Genomic DNA, 16,883 nt, shown 5'->3' on the forward strand with positions numbered 1-16,883 from the left:
ACTGCAGGAGTGAGTCATCACGCTGCCACTGGAAACTCACACTTCCACAGCTCCACAGCAGTCAGTGTTAAATCATATATAACATCCAGGATGTTATACATTCAAATCCTGACACTGTCCATGTCCACTTCCTGTAGCATTTCAAAAAGGCATTAGGCGTTATGCACATCTGCATTAAAGCAGATGTGTTATGCACATGGACCAGAGTGTGTAAACAAACTCATAACTGAATTATTTATGAATTGTTTTAACCTTTTTTTTTTTTGGTAAAGAGTTGTAAACTGTGGAGCAGGAGAATCACATTATATTGATTCACCATTTGTTTTGATACCGCCTGGATACAGATGACTGTGTGTTCTGTGTGTTGTTGCTTTTGTTGTTCCCCTTATATGCATATCAAACACAGCAATACATCATACAGTTACAATCAAAGTTATATAAGAAATGAACTAGAGAAACCTATAGTAAATGCAAAAGCTATATAGAAATAAACAAACAAAACAAAACAGATGAATAATTAAATGAAAAAAAAATAAAGCAAAAACAAACAAATAAATAGACACAATATTTAAAGACATTAAACGCAGTATAGGCTACATGTTTTAACAGCTTTTTTGTTTTGTAGACAGGAGAGAGGTGAGATAGCTATAATCTCTTAAACGCCAAGAAATATGTTTTCCTATTTGAAAATGTCAGTTGTACATGTTAAATTTACTATTAGAAAATGTGCATCATTGCTGCGCGTGTTGTTGTGAATGTGTGTGTGAGAGAGTGGCGTGCGCGTGGCCTCTAGTGGCTCCTCGTGACCGTCAGTAACCCATGCAGTCACCTCGCGCCCATAGACTGTAAAAAGAATGGACGTAGCGTCCGTGACGTCACCCATTGGTTTTGGGGAGTCGTTTTTGTGACTCAAATATGGCGGCCTGAACAGCGCCATGTTGGATTGGCCGGCCGAGTTCCCGCCCACTGGCCTCGAAGCAGCTGTCCACGGAGCTGCTCGGACCTGTCACTCAACGTTTCCGCGCCCTAATTGGCCAGAATTTTAACCTAATAACAGTAAAACGGTAGAGTTAAAAAAAAATTCACCCCCCTCAGAGTGTGTGCGGGGGTAGAAACTATCGATTGAGACGAAAAAACGTTCTGACACCAGGCTTTTAACATGTTTACTGAGGATGTAAAGTCGGCGATTTTAACATGGGGCTCTATGGGGAATGCTCCCTTCTGACACCAGCCCCCAGAGGAATCCGAGGGGATTGCAGTTTTTTGAACGCGGAAGTGAGCTTCACTTCTCAGACCAACAACTGCCCCCTTGCTCGCGCCCTCCTTCCATCTGGTCCGGCCCCTAGCACGCGCCACCTCCACGAGTCCAATCATAACGCAGGGAATGACAACCCCCCCCCTCCTCTCCCTCGCTTCCCAAATCACTTCCGGGCTCCGATGAGCGAGCGCGTTATCGTTGGACAAATGAGGAGCTGATGGATGAACTCATGTAGACGCGCACACACACACACACGGAGCTGCAACAACACGGTGAATGAACAGTTATCAAATTATCAATCCTCCCGCCGCCGCTGCTGCTTGTGAACCGGGTTTAAAGTGACTGTCCGGGAGCTGGAAAGGTTCACGCCGGTAAGTTTCTACACGCCGTTCAGGTGGTTCCCGTTTTTGTGATGCGCGTCTGTAGCTATCCAGATGTGCGGAGGAAGAGGAGGAGGAGGAGGGGATGCTGCGGTCGGGTCAAGCTAACGAAGATAGCTACAGAATAATCTAAAAATGATGCCGTTCATACCTACTCTAAAAAAAGGCTTTATATTAGACCTTTGTCGCTCCAATGTTTATTGTAGATTTTATTCCACGCTGTAGCTATAACTGAAATTGTTATTAAAGTGACGGTCGCACTATGATGTTTTATGTAGATACACTCGTATTTCATGTGTTCTGGTAGTTAAACACCATATTCAGAGCCACAAACATTTTCTTTACTAAATAAAATGACAGTTGCAGTAATCATAATGTAGCCTATATAAGTGTTTTATTTCGAAATCCCGAACCGGAAGTTGGGTCGCCATTGCTGCTACATTGACGAATTTTGGATGTTGCACTGTGAACATCTGTGGCTCACTGCTGAGACCACTGCACTTATAATAACATCTAGTTCATAATATGTGGGCTATACGTGTCTTTTTTTTACTGATTAGGCCTGTTAATCTATAATAAGAAGTTATTTATTAGCGTTTTCATGATTCTGCACTTTCATTGACACACTTTTGTTTTTAACATGGTGGTGTAGGCCTACTTTTATAACGTGCATTCATCAGCTGACTATTCCTTTCTTCATTTCTTCTGTTAACCGCATTTATACGATTATAAAATATAGACAAAATAGGACATATTTCATAAGATGATGTGTTTTATTAATCAAAGGAACCAGAGCAGAAAATCTGTGTCCAGTCCTCCACTCATTTTTACAACCTCAAGCTGCTCAGCACTATTTACACAGCTGAAGTGAACCGGCCTGTGGCAATGATTGTCAAATGATGCCGGTCTATCAGAGAGGGCACAACGTGCTTGGAGAACACACAAAGACACACTCCTCCTCTTCCTCTTCACTGGAACACATATTTCTAAGAAGTCAGATCAAGGCACACAAGTCTTGATTGTCATGGTGTTATAAAACGTATCTAAAGTAAATACTGCTGAATAAATAAGGCGGTTTGCTTTGCTCATTCCACCTTTAACTAAATCAGATGCAAATGACGGGTTTATAGCTGCTATAGCAACAATTTTAGATCCAAATCAGAGACATTAGGAGGAGGAGGAGGAGGAGGAGGCGGAGGAGGAGGAAGATGTTGGTGACTGGCATGTGTGAGTGAATAATTTATGTCGACATACACAACAACACAAAAGCTGAAGGGAAAATCTGCGGTCTGATCCTCATAATCCGGCCAATTAATGTTTTTGTGTTTTCACTCTTGTTGAAATCACCCTTTAAAACCCCTTCAGTTGTTTTGCAAGCTCCTGATTATGTCATTATTTGAGACCGGCAAATACACGACTTCATGTGTGCGAAATTGCTCTGCTGCACCCACACGTACAAACACACCACACATGAGCCTCCTCTTTCTTTCTCCACACAAACTCACACACGCAGTCTGACCCCTTGGGACCGGAGTGTGTGTGCGTGTGTGTGCGACTGTGTGTGGGTGTGTGGGTGTGTTGGTGCGACGTTTCGCCACAATGGCCGTGTTGAAGTTTCTGCAAGACTTCAGCCTGCCTGCTTAGCGGAGTGGGTGAAGGCACGGTGACGTCGGTACACAAAAGACTCCATTCACACAATCTCTTGAGGAAGCAATGATTCCCTCACACACACACACACACACACACAAACACACAAACACAGACACACATGCCTGCTCACCCCACTGCTACGTCGACCATGCCACAATATTACTCAGTTAATCCAGTGAGTGGAGGCTGCCTGCAAAGCGCCTGATTGTTGCATAAAGCCTCCCGTTAAGCAGCTACTAGTTTTTTGTGTCTAAGTGTCTCGAAGGTAAAAGATTAGAGTCGAGTCTGCGTGCGTTTAAATTGGGAACTTGACCTTTGCTGACCTTTTTTTAGTGAGACGAATCAGGTGTGTGTGTGTCTGTGTGGACTTGACTCATCAGAGCAGGAAGTGATGCATATGGATGGATACAGTGGTTTTGCTGTCAGGTGGATCTTCTGTTTGCCTCCATGTGTTAAACGTCTGTAATGCAAAGTTCAGCAGACGTTCCCTCACAACTCAAACAAGGCCCTGACTCCTCCTCCCCCCTCTCCATGACTGCATCAGCATCTCCTCTTATCTCTCTGCCCTTTGTGGTACTTGGCAGTGCACACAACAGCTCTACCTCGCTCTCATGTCCTATGTAATCAATGGTGGAGTATTGCTGAAGTGATTAGTTCAATATTTAACAGCGAAGAAGGAGGCGACTTTTCCAAATATTCACTCACTGCTTCTCAGATGTGAGAATTTGTTGCTTATTTGAATCATTGTGAGTTTAATATTCAGTTTGGTGACTGGTGAAGTGTCAGCTCACAATGTAAAGACATGTGCAAGTGCATATTGTGTTTGGTAAAATTGCTCTTTTATATACAAGAAAAAAAATATCTGTAAATAATCAGAGTCCTCAAGTAAAGTATGGAAATGCATCAAAATGGCATGACGGTATAGTTGTTGCAGATGCTGAATACTGCTGCAAATAAGATATCAGGTATCTGGGAATTTGCAAGTACACTCACCCATCTGATACCATGTGGTTTATTGATAAACTTTGATAAAAGTTAAAATAAACAACAGTTTTCTTGAGGAAGTTGATCTGCACATCAGTGTTTACAGTATGTAAGGCCTTAATTTTGCAGTGTTAGGATGGTTAGTGTAGGAATTGTCATTTATTCTTTCATATATTAATTTGAAATGACTGACAATGAAATTAGATAATGAAGGTTGGTTTACAGAGAAATTATATTGATGTTTTATAAAGGTTAAATGTCTCACAGCGACAGCACTCGTGACTCATCCATACAGGGTCAGTAGTAGCCTACACACCTGTTACATTTGTTTTTGATGCTGTGCTCTGTATTGCTTGATATAGAAGTACAGGAATCTGAAATTCTCAAACAATTGCAACTTAATATCTTTATACTTACACACCATGAACATATTATAGAGCAAATCATCTTGTTACTCCAAGTGTGGAGTTTGAAAGTTGTGGGTGTTGAGCAGTGAAGGAGGAAGAATCCCAGTCTCTGAGCTGTTAGACAAGAAAACCTCTTTGTTTTATTTCTTTTAGGCAGGGTTTTTTTCTTTCTTTTTTTATTTTTATGGTTAGCAGAAGATGGTGGAAATTAAAATGGTTGGCTTATTTAAAGCGGTTCCAGCCAAGTCCTTTTTTATGCTAGACCGAAAAGTCTTGTGACAAAACAGCAGTGGAAGAAGTGGAGGTCAGCCAGCTGCAGCAGCAGCAGCAGCAGCAGCAGTAAAGGCTGCAGTAGAAGCAGCACTAGTAGAAGTAGAAGCAGTAGAAGTAGAAGCAGCAGTAAAAGTAGAAGTAGCAGTAGTCGAAGCAACAGCAGTAGAAGCAACAGTAGAAGTAGAAGTAGAAGCAGCAGCAGTAGATGCAGCAAAAGCAGCTGAAGCAACAGTAGAAGTAGCAGGAGAAGAAACAGCAGCAGTAGACGCAGCAGTAGAAACAACAGTAGAAGCAGCAGCAGTAGATGCAGCAAAAGCAGCTGAAGCAACAGTAGAAGTAGCAGGAGAAGAAACAGCAGCAGTAGACGCAGTAGTAGAAGCAGCAGTAGTAGAAGCTACAGCAGTAGAAGTAGAAGCAGCAGTAGAAGTAGAAGCAACAGCAGTAGAAACAACAGTAGAAGCAGCAGTAGTAGAAGCTACAGCAGTAGAAGTAGAAGCAGCAGTAGAAGTAGAAGCAACAGTAGAAGCAGCAGTAGAAACAGCAGTAGAAACAGCAGCAGTAGAAGCAGCAGTAGAAGTAGAAACAACAGCAGTAGAAACAACAGCAGTAGAAACAACAGCAGTAGAAACAACAGTAGAAACAGCAGCAGTAGAAGCAGCAGTAGAAACAACAGTAGAAACAGCAGCAGTAGAAACAACAACAGTAGAAACAGCAGCAGTAGAAGCAGCAGTAGAAACAACAGTAGAAACAGCAGCAGTAGAAACAACAGCAGTAGAAACAACAGCAGTAGAAACAGCAGTAGAAACAACAGTAGAAACAGCAGCAGTAGAAACAACAGCAGTAGAAACAACAGTAGAAACAGCAGCAGTAGAAACAACAGCAGTAGAAACAACAGCAGTAGAAACAACAGTAGAAACAGCAGCAGTAGAAGCAGCAGTAGAAACAACAGCAGTAGAAACAACAGTAGAAACAGCAGCAGTAGAAACAACAGTAGAAACAGCAGCAGTAGAAACAGCAGTAGAAACAGCAGCAGTAGAAACAACAGTAGAAACAGCAGCAGTAGAAACAGCAGTAGAAACAGCAGCAGTAGAAACAGCAGTAGAAACAACAGTAGAAACAGCAGTAGAAACAACAGTAGAAACAACAGCAGTAGAAACAACAGTAGAAACAGCAGCAGTAGAAACAGCAGTAGAAACAACAGTAGAAACAGCAGCAGTAGAAACAACAGTAGAAACAACAGCAGTAGAAACAACAGTAGAAACAACAGTAGAAACAGCAGCGGTAGAAACAGCAGTAGAAACAACAACAGAAGCCTGTTGCTCTCCTCTGATAGTTTGTTTATCACAGTTGAACCTTTATACAGTCTATGAGTTCAACATTTCTCCTCCTCTGTGGCCTCTGTTTCATTGACCTTGAGTTTTTGCACATAAATATCTAAAATACCAGAGACACTGAAACCAACAAGTACAACATCTTGTTTCAGCAGCAGCAGCAGTAGTAGTAGTAGAAGAAACAGCAGCAGCAGCAGCAGCAGCAGCAGCAGTAGTAGTAGTAGAAGAAACAGCAGCAGCAGTAGTAGTAGTAGAAGAAACAGCAGCAGCAGCAGCAGCAGTAGTAGAAGCAGCAGCAGCAGCAGCAGGCGCTCCGCTGGGCTGTGATGAAACCTGGGTAACAAGACACGGCCGTCCACACCCCACAGAGAACAGATGCTCGTCTAGTGGCAGAGTGCTGATGGTTCAATCTTTGATTTATTTATGAGTCTCAGAGGAACACTTGAAGAGACGAGTGTGTCTGTGAGGGAGGTGGTGGAGGGTAAAGTGTGTGTGTGTGGTTGTGTGTGTCAGCTGGGCAGTTTTTGGGAGGGGAAGGATGTGATGCTTCAGGGGAGCAAGATGAGCCTTTGTCTTGCTCATGTGAATAATGAATTACTGTTGCTAAAATAGATTGTGTATGTGTGTGTAGTGTGTGTGCGTGTGTGTGTGTGTGTGCAGTCTCACACCGTGTTTCTTTAGCTGCTAAATTACAAAGACAGTTGATGGACTGAACAGAAACGTCAGTGTCCATTAGGAGGATTATTTCTGACACTGGTGGCGTCAAAAGGCAATTTAAAGACCTTGTTACCCAGAAATCACGTCATAGTTAATTGGCCCCTTGTCATGATAAAACACCAGGCTTTTTCTATTTATGATAACAATATTAACTCAATAACAATAAATTTAACTCAATAACATTGCCATTGACGTTTTTATTAACTATTTATTAACCCCTGCACAGCTGAGTTCATTTGTGTCTGGTGTTTTAGCAAAAAGCTGTTTGTTTTGATGCATGGAAATGCATCAAAAGGACATGAAGGAACTTTATTTAAACAGCACAAGTTTTTCACAAGAAAAGAATCCAACATGAGCATTATAAAGAAAAGTGCATTATGCAAGAGATAAAACCATCTAAATAAAACATGAATCAGACATTACCAAAGGATAAGACAAAAAGAAATGTAGTTTAAAGGGACAACGAGGAGTTTTGGAAAAGCGAAGCGTTTTCACACTACATTTATGAGCCTCCGCGTGCACCGTAAAATTCTTTTGACCGGCGCAAGACGGACTCATGTTTTCATTCATCAATAATTAAAGGCAGAGGTTCAAAGAGGTTCACATACCGTCGTAGTTCCGACCATAAACGGTGATTCAGCTACGTTATTCTCATGACTCGTTGCGAAACTGAAAGTAAAGAAACGCTGGTCGGCTCGACCAGCATCTCCGCCACCACTAATAATAACAAAATAACGATAGAGACAGAATGATATATTTATCGAAAATGGGCCCATTAACAAGTGTGTGTAGCGGAGATTCATCCACATTAACGTGAGACTTTTTTATAACCGATTAGAAACTCCTCGTTGTCCCTTTAAAGAGACCCTGAGGAGTTTGCTTTTAGTTATAAAAGAGTCTCACATTTATGTGGATGAACACTTGTTAATGGGTCCATTTTCTATAAATGCCCGGCGGGTCATGGGAATAACGTCGCCGGATCGCTAGTTGGCATCGTTTATGGTCAGAACTACGACGGTATCCGTTCATCTTCCAACCTCCGACTTTTGTTCTTGATTAATGAAAGCATTCTTGGCACATGAGTGCCGTGAGCGCAGAGGCTCATGGGAAATGTAGTGTGAAAACACTTCGCTTTCGGAAACTCCTCGTAGTCCCTTTAATATGAGATATGAAGGAAATTAAAGTTTTACAGTGTCTGATCTTGACCATCCATCTGTAGATCTCAATTCTCACTTGGTCAAAATGAATCAGAGCTGCAAGTGGGAAGCGTTCAGGCAGTTAAATAATAACATCATGATAAACTGTAATGATTTTTGTTCTCTCTCTCTTCTGAGGCTGCAAATGAACCGTGTGTCTAGAATTACCGACATTATGAAACAACATGAAAACGTGATGAGATGAGTGAATGGGGACAGTGTGGACGGACGGAGCTGCAGCTTGTCTCTGCTCTCTACTTATCTGTTCCTCACTCTGCATCCCTGTGTCTAGTGGTCTAGTGGCCTGTCACACACACACACACACACACACACACACACACATGCATCCATTAACCTCTCGTACACCCTCTTCCACTTAGCGTCGTTTACATCTGTTAACGACTGTGTTTTTTTTTCCATTTCAGTTTCTCCTCTGTCGTCTTCTTTTTCTTTTTTATCCTTTGTTCTTTCTGCTTCTGCTTCTTCTGCTTCTTCTTTGTTTTTTTCGTTTCCTTGACACTAACAATAAGTGACACAGGCAGTTTTTTTCTCTTCATGTTCTGGATGCAGGAGTCTCAGGGCGGGGAAGGAACATTTACAGCAGCACTGAGCCAGTGAGCCCGGCTGTCACACTTGGGTTTTCCAGTATTTCAATTCTGCTTTTTTTTCTTTTTCTTTTTCTTTTTTTTTTTGGGGCATGCATGTGACTCACTGATTGGTTTCGGTTTCAGAATGAGTTGAGAGCCTTGTGTACAAAAAAGCTCAGGAATAATCTCATTTTGAAACTAGTTAGATAATAATAATAATAATAATAATAATAATAATGATGATGAAAAAAGAGGAATAACATCTGATGCCAGGTTAATGTCATTTATTTTCCAGGGGCAGCCTGGTCCAGTGGGCGCTTTCTGACCACAGAGAATGATTCAAGCTCTATAAAAGGAAGAAGGACGAAAGAGAAGCGGACAGATCGGACAGACTGGACTGACGGGAACCACAGCAGCAGGAACTTTCTCCCACAACTTCTACTTCTTCTACTTCTTCATCTTCTCTGCTTCTCCGGCGCCGGCCCAGCTTCACCAGGATGAGGCTGAAGGAGGAGCTGAACCCCGTTCTCCTGCTCCTCTTCCACCTGCTGGTGTGGGTCTACACCGTCCTCACCTTCCTGCCCTACCAGCTGCTCAGCTGGGTGTCGGAGCCCGTGGGCGGGGGCCGCGGCTCGGAGGAGGACCGGGCCAAGAGGCCGAAGGCTCGCTCGGTGTTGGGGTGTCCCGAGGGGCCCTACAGAGCCGTGAGCGCCACCAAGAGGCTGGTGACGTCCATGCACCCGGGGGTGGACACCCTGGATAAGGTGTTCGAGTACGCAGCCACGAGGTTCCCGGAGAGAGACTGCCTCGGCACCAGGGAGGTGATCAGCGAGGAGGACGAGCAACAGAGCAACGGGAAGGTTTTTAAAAAGGTAAAGAGCAACGAGGAGGAAGGAAGAGAATCAAATAGGAAGAAGTATCAAGTTAAAAGGGCAGTAAACGCAACATTTGAAGTATTTTAAAGGAACAGTTCAGCATTTATGTTGAATGTTAGTTTAAAGAGTGAAGAAAAGTGAAACTACTCCCACTATTTATTAAAGATTAAAGGTATAGCTCAACATTTTTGGCAAATTGGCCCATTGCCATAATCCATATAGTCATAGCAGTAGGTTCATTGCGGAGTTGTTTTCAAGGTAAATTCAGTGACTGCTTGCTGAAAAACTGCCCCCATCTGGAATGCGCATCAGCGGTTTTGCATGAATTTACCTCTAAAACAACTCTGTCTCATAATGTTCTATTATTATCTGATAGCGTAGTGAATGTGCAGGTCACAAGTTGTCCATGAGAGCGTTTTGGAGTTGTTGGATTGTGTATTGATGAGTTTGATGAGGGAAACCAAGAAATCCCATGAGCCTCTGTAGCGTAGCTCTGAGCAGCTTGCGGCTCTGCTCCGCCGGTGTAAAAATAGCTTGCACTGACAATTCAAGGCAACAAACCAACGGCTAAGACTATAGGGGTCATGGCATTGGGCCAATTTGCCAAAATGTTGAACTATCCCTTTAAGTTACAGCCATTGATTAGTTGGGTTAGTTTAGGATAAAGAGTGGAAGCAGGTACAGTAGATTCATATTTAACATAATTCTGGTTGTATCGATCTCCAGATCCAATAAACCAAGTTTCCTTTATGAATGCAAAAGACCCAATACATCTTTGAAGCACCAACAATGAACACGTCATATAAATTGGAAATTATGTCCATGTAAATAGAAATACAAAGACAACATAGTCGGTATTAAGATATAAATAGCTCTACCTCCACGTTTTGATGACGTTTGTCTAACGAGGTGGACGGCAGCTCAATGTGCAGACGTGTTTATTAACTGGAGATTAAACTGTATCACAGGCTGCACAGTATGAAGCAACAGGATTGGATAGATTAGTGTTTCTCCATGTTCAACAAATACTCAAAGCAAGAACCTTTCACTTAAATTTATAATTTCCTTATATTTTCATTCAGGTGCAGTTTGGTTTATTAGATTAGTATAATACTGTTCTAACACTGGGTTTTCTCACTAATATATACAGGTGAGACTAAATGTGGTCTTGTAATAAATAATGTTTTTATTTATGTCAACAAATCAAGAATATATGAATAAAATTATGTATATCCCACCTGCAGCTCCAGCCCTAAACCTAAATACTGACGAACTAAATACCTGCATATAAAAAACACACCCACCTTTGTTTATGCCAGAAGTTTCCCCATCTGTAGATTATCTGGATTACTAGAATAATACTTATATATGTGTGTAAAGCATTTAAGAATCATTGGATTAGGGTGGATGGTTGTGTAAATACTGTATATAATAAGACATTTCATACCCAGGTTGGTGTGGTACAGAAAGAAGTTCAAAGATGGGGAAGGGGAACATCTGTATTGAGAAGAGAAAGTTTTGTTGCATTGTTTAAAATCAAAATGAGACCACACAAATTGTCCTGCAACCTGCAAAAACAAACGACATTCATAATCACAGGTTTCACATCCTTCAGATACTTCCCTGCGACTCTCTCCAGTGAAATCATCGTTAATCGTTTCTCCGAGGGCTCCTTGGTCTCCTCCACGCCCTTTAAATGACATCGACCTGACAAATATTCAGAGAGGATGAAGAAAGAGAAAGAGAGAGAGAGAGAGATGGGAGTGAAAGAAGAGTATGAGAAAGACACAGATCATGGAAACAGGGAGGAGAAATTGGTTTGAGTTCAAAAGTGTGTTTCGACTTTTAGACTCATAAAGGAAGTAGGAGTGAGAGTTTGAAGCTAACTAGCCTGTTTGCTAATGTTGGTCCATTTGTTTCACACACACACACACACACACACAGACACACACACACACACACACACACACACACACACACACACACACACACACACCTGAATTCTTTGCTTTGTCATTCACTGTGAACTTTACCCAAGTAAAACACTTGGGGTTGTTGTGTGTGTGTGTTATGCAGGGCACAAAGTGTCTGCACAGTCAGGAGTTGAGTTGGCCAACTGTGTAAATCACCCCACACCACCCCCCACCCCCTCGCGACCCCCCTCCTGCTTTAATCCCCCTCTAATCCGTTTAAACCCCACTGTTGAAACACTGATTGCAGCAACAGAGCGCGTCTTAGCCCTTTAGCTGCTATCTATTGTTTCCAGCAGGTGGAAAACAGAAGTAAACTGTGTAATAGTCATCATTAGTGTGTGTGTGTATATGCACTACCACCTGTTGGCCACTAGGAGCCACTGTAACCTCAGCAAAGATGCTGCAGCAAACTGAAGAGTGTGTTGAAGAGTGAATCCAGACCAGAAGCCTGTGTTTATCGATGATGAAAAGAAGAAGTAGTTTAATGAATACTGTGTTTTTATTTATATTCAAACTCGGAGCTTGTGTCTGTTTTTTCTTCTGTAACCCACTCCTTTGTGTCTTGTATCCTTCCTCCTCCTTCCTCCTCCTTCCTCTCCACCCTGGTGCAGGTAGTTCTGGGTGAGTACTGCTGGCGCTCCTATGAAGACGTCCTCACGGCGGCGACCCGGCTCGGCAGCGGTCTGGCGTCGCTGGGTCAGCAGCCCAAACACAACATCGCCATCTTCTGTGAGACGAGAGCCGAGTGGATCGTCGCTGCCCAGGCCTGCTTCATGTACAACTTCCCATGTAAGTCCACGTCAGTCAGTGAGTGAGCACACACATAGAAACTCCTCATTAACTCTGATATTACCACACCGCTACAAATGCTATGGAAAAGGGAGCTCATTTTTTACTTTATTTCATTCTACTCTCCATTTAAACATTACAGTTTTGGGGCAATACTGGTAATAAGTCTAATGCACAAAGGTTAATTTATTGCAAATGAGATTGTACTGTACAATTGATAGTGTCCACCAGGTTATGAGACTTAATTTTCAAGAGATATACCATCTAATTTTCGAGGGGGTCCTTACAAATAATACCAACGAAAAATACAAAATTTTCAATCATCAATAATACAGAATCATAATTAAGAGTAAAGGCAAAACATGATACCAGACTTTTAGACACAGAGACACACACACTGGCAAGTATTACATGATAAAAAACCCTCTGCAGTGATATACAGTATATGCACTGCAGTGGTGGGCCTGTGTACACATATGCACACATACACACGAATATACATGTACTTACTTATACATGCACATACACATTTACATACATATGCTCGCAAATATGTGCACACATCGGTGTATGCAAAGTCAGTGCATGAGGTATATACAGTACAGTACATACATTTAAATGTGAAGTACATGAGCATGAGCAAGAGGAGAGCAAGTTTAGATAATCCTAGCAAGAAAAGAATGTAAGGAAGGAAAATCAGATACAAGTGCAAGATGTTTGGAAAGTTTGGAGAGGTTATTACTTTTTTTTTTATCTCAGTGGGTTTGATGCATTACAGTTGTAATTTTCAAACCAATGCAAACTTTAAGAGACGGTTCTGCAGCAGACGGTTCTGCTGAGACTGTAGTAAATGTGTTTAGTTCACTGTTCATGGACTACACAGAATGAACTCTGCATTTAAACATATTTAAACCTGTACTTTCAGTTTAGTTTTTACTGTCCAGCAACTTTTGTTTTCTTCATTTTCATCTTTCCCACCGAGCCTCTTCCAAATCTGTCTGAATTAGGCTGATTTATAGCTTTTATATCCGTGTGTGTGGTTGTCAAAAGATCAGAGCACCAGAAGTAAACTAGCTCCAGGTCATCCTCCTTCATTTGGGGTAGAAAAAACAAAAAAACGGACATACAGTAGGAAGAAAAAGAGGATGGAAAAGAAATGTGACACAGTGGAAACAACAGAGAGAAAGAAAGAGAGTAGAGAGTGAACATCCCTCCATCCTACACCAATGGAGACACAGGAGTTTATGGGACAGGGCTTAGTGACATCTCCTTTCTGCGTCATGGATCCAGAACACTTCCTGTTCTGCTGCTGTGTGAGTGTGTGTGAACGAGGGCCATGACACCTCCAGCCGTGAGATCTAAACACAGATTGGACACACGCACACACACACACACACACACACACACACATATATATATATATATACACAGAGAGAAAGCTCCACAAGCGTCCAGTCTCCACTAAGTAGAAGCAGACGAAGAGTTTGGGGTAACACTTTATAATAAGTACACACTATTAAGCATTAGTTAAGCATTAAATACTGAATTTATCATTTATAACACATGAATACTCATTAATATGTAGTTTATAAACACATTAAAATGTTTTACTCATCATTGACAAGCACTCACTGTATTTATAAACTACATACTAATGAGTATTCATGTGTTATAAATGAAGAATTCAGTATTTATTAATGCTTATTACTTATTATAAAGTGTTACAGAGTTTGGCAGTTTCGCGTCACTTTGAATCCAGGATCCTGAAATTCAAACTCAATTCCTCCATGTTTGAACATCTAAACCTTTGATTGACGTCAAAACACAACAAGCAGCGAATCTGGAAACGTGAAACAACGGCAACAACAACAAAGCTCATGAGTGTGTCGACTGCTGTAACATTTACTCACATTTAGTGACAAGTGCTGCAAAACTCAGGATGACAACAAGTGATGATGAGCACATTTTGCCTTCTGACAGTGAGCCAGTATACAGTGAATATACAATGTCCACAAACACAGAAACACACACACAGACACACACACACACAGCGAGTGTCCGAGTTCACTGGGGGCCTTTGGCTGACTCCTTGATGCCTCTGTCAACATCAGATGCTCACGTAGACTCTCTCACCCCTCCTCTGACGCCATCGCCCCTCACTCCTCTCCCTCTCGCTCCTCCTCCTCCATCACTCTCTCCAACCTTTAAACTCCTCTCTGCACCCCCCCACCCACCTCCCCCTACCCATCCTCTCCGTTATCCGCTGCTCCCCGGGCTGTCCGCTGTCCCTCGGTTATAGTGCCTGCAAGAAAGAAGAAAGATGCTTTAATGGCCTGTGCTTCTTTTTTTTTTTTTTTTCAAAGCGATGACAGTTTAATGGAGCATAAACTAAAGCACACAGAGAAAATAAAGGGTCCTTCAAGGACAATCAAAAAGATTTAATGAACTTAAAAGTACCGCTGTGGGTGCTCACAGCACAGACAGGAACAGAACATATTAAAGAGTAAATCAGCGTAGAATCCCTCGGGGTGGGGGCCGACCGATCCCTCAACATTAACATCACAAACATGAAAAACGTACAAAAAAAGGTCTTTTCCTCAGCCGAACGTTTAGGATTATATTTTAATTTTGATGATGCTGTTCCAAATATAAACCTTTAAGCTGATATTTAGTTAATTTATATGAACCTGTTCAACTGACAGCTTCCAGCGTTTCACACTTCATGATCATCAGATAAACGACGGCCACTGTGAGACGAGCTGAAAGACTCTTATTCTGAAAGGTACAGTATTATATAAAGTGTTGCTGCAGATGAATAAAATAAAAGTGGGAGTGTGTGTTTCCATCACAACTAAATGAAACAGATGGAAGGAGGGAAAAATGGAGTGAATGAGGAGAAGTGGGACACTTACATAACAGCAGAAGGGACAAATTGACCTTCTTCTGTCTCAGCTGGGCCCTGTGTTACACTAGTTGTGCACTGCAGCCATTAACATGTGCGCGTGCACACACTGACACACACGCACACACATTCACAAACAGTGTGTGACATGATGCATTCCCGAGCCCCTCAGCCTAACCTTAACCATCACTGATACATGCCTGACCCGAGCCAAAACCGAATTCTCACCAGAACAAAATGAGTCCACAACTAAAGAAGGACATGCGCACACACACACACACACACACACACACACACACACACACACACACGCACGCACACACACATAATTCAGAAAGCAAAAGGCCAAAAAAAGTCTCCACTCCAAAATCTAAAAGGGAAAGATAGAAAGAGAGAGGGAACAGATTGGGTCAATTGGGTCAAAAAGGAAGGAAGAAGTAAGGACGAAGGGAAAGATAGAAGGAAGGAAGGGAGGGAGGGAGGGAGGGAACAGTTTCGTTCAAGGAAGGAAGAAGAATTAAGGAGGAAGGGAAGGAAGGAATGGAGGAAGGGAGGGGAAAGGATTGTGGAAAGAGGGAAGGAAAAGGGAAGGAAAGAAAGATGGAGGGAGGGAGAGAGGAAACAGATCAGGTCAACTGGATCAATATAGGAAGGAAGAAGACTTAAGGACAAAGGGAAGGAAGGGAAAAAGGATTGTGGAACGAAGGAAGGGTGAAAGAAAGGAAAAAAGGATGGAGGAAGGGAACAGATTGGGTTAATTTGACCGAGAAGGACAACAGGAGGGTTAAGACAATTAAAAACTATTTAAGACATAAAAACAACATTAGATTAGTGCAAAATGCAAAATAAAAAGTGTTCTGTAGTTGTGCAGAATGATGTTTGTGCACAGGATTATGTCTGTGTTGAAGTTTGGCGCCCACCATGTTGCGGCATGTGAGGAATGCGTGCTGTGGAAACTTGAAGCTTTTCAGTGACGTAAATTTGAACAATTTATTGAAATATTATCAAAATCACAATACAGACAGAAAGTGTTATGTCCAAATGACCAATAATGTGTAATTCTTTTGATAAAAGATGAAATGCGGCACAAGAACAGACCATAAATGAAGCGTCGTTGTTTCTCTGCAGAGATTGAATCGCGTCTGGTTTGGTACATAACACTGGAAATAATCACATCATCAATTTTCACTGAAACTGAATTTTTTTTTAAAAAGACCTGTCCGACAGAAACTGTGACTCATATCTGCCAAAATATGATTTTGTTTAAATAACATTCAGTCCTAGAAAAGAGTAATATTTACATATTCATAGAGTGTTGAGAAGCTTTTAAACCTCAGACATAATAACTGAATGTTCTGTCTGATGGCGGCTTTTATGTAACAAGTCGACTGACTGTTCATCAGGACTTAACTCAGCAGATGACACTGATTGATCTCATTGTTGGTTTGTTTTGCATTAATTAAAACAGAAATGTCAGAGGAAAGTTAAAATCTTTTGAATTTTAACAAATGAAAAAGTCAAGAGTAATTCAGACTGATGTCACAGCTTGATACAGGGCATT

The 16,883-nt window shown here is 41.8% G+C and overlaps 1 protein-coding gene across 1 annotated transcript in view; it reads left to right on the forward strand.

Annotated features, from left to right (window-relative positions):
• The first annotated feature begins 1,412 nt into the window (after positions 1-1,412).
• acsl3a (acyl-CoA synthetase long chain family member 3a) overlaps positions 1,413-16,883 on the forward strand; it is a 41,533-nt gene continuing 26,062 nt past the window's right edge. The window contains exons 1-3 of the mRNA XM_085794983.1: positions 1,413-1,629; positions 9,079-9,655; positions 12,243-12,420. Coding sequence (XP_085651109.1) covers positions 9,281-9,655; positions 12,243-12,420 — 553 coding nt within the window. The 5' untranslated portion in view covers positions 1,413-1,629; positions 9,079-9,280. The remainder of the gene's footprint in view (positions 1,630-9,078; positions 9,656-12,242; positions 12,421-16,883) is intronic.

Source organism: Trachurus japonicus, chromosome 13, assembly GCF_045865225.1.
Source record: "Trachurus japonicus isolate A0001 chromosome 13, Traja_1.0".
In the NCBI taxonomy this organism is placed as follows: Eukaryota; Metazoa; Chordata; class Actinopteri; order Carangiformes; family Carangidae; genus Trachurus; species Trachurus japonicus.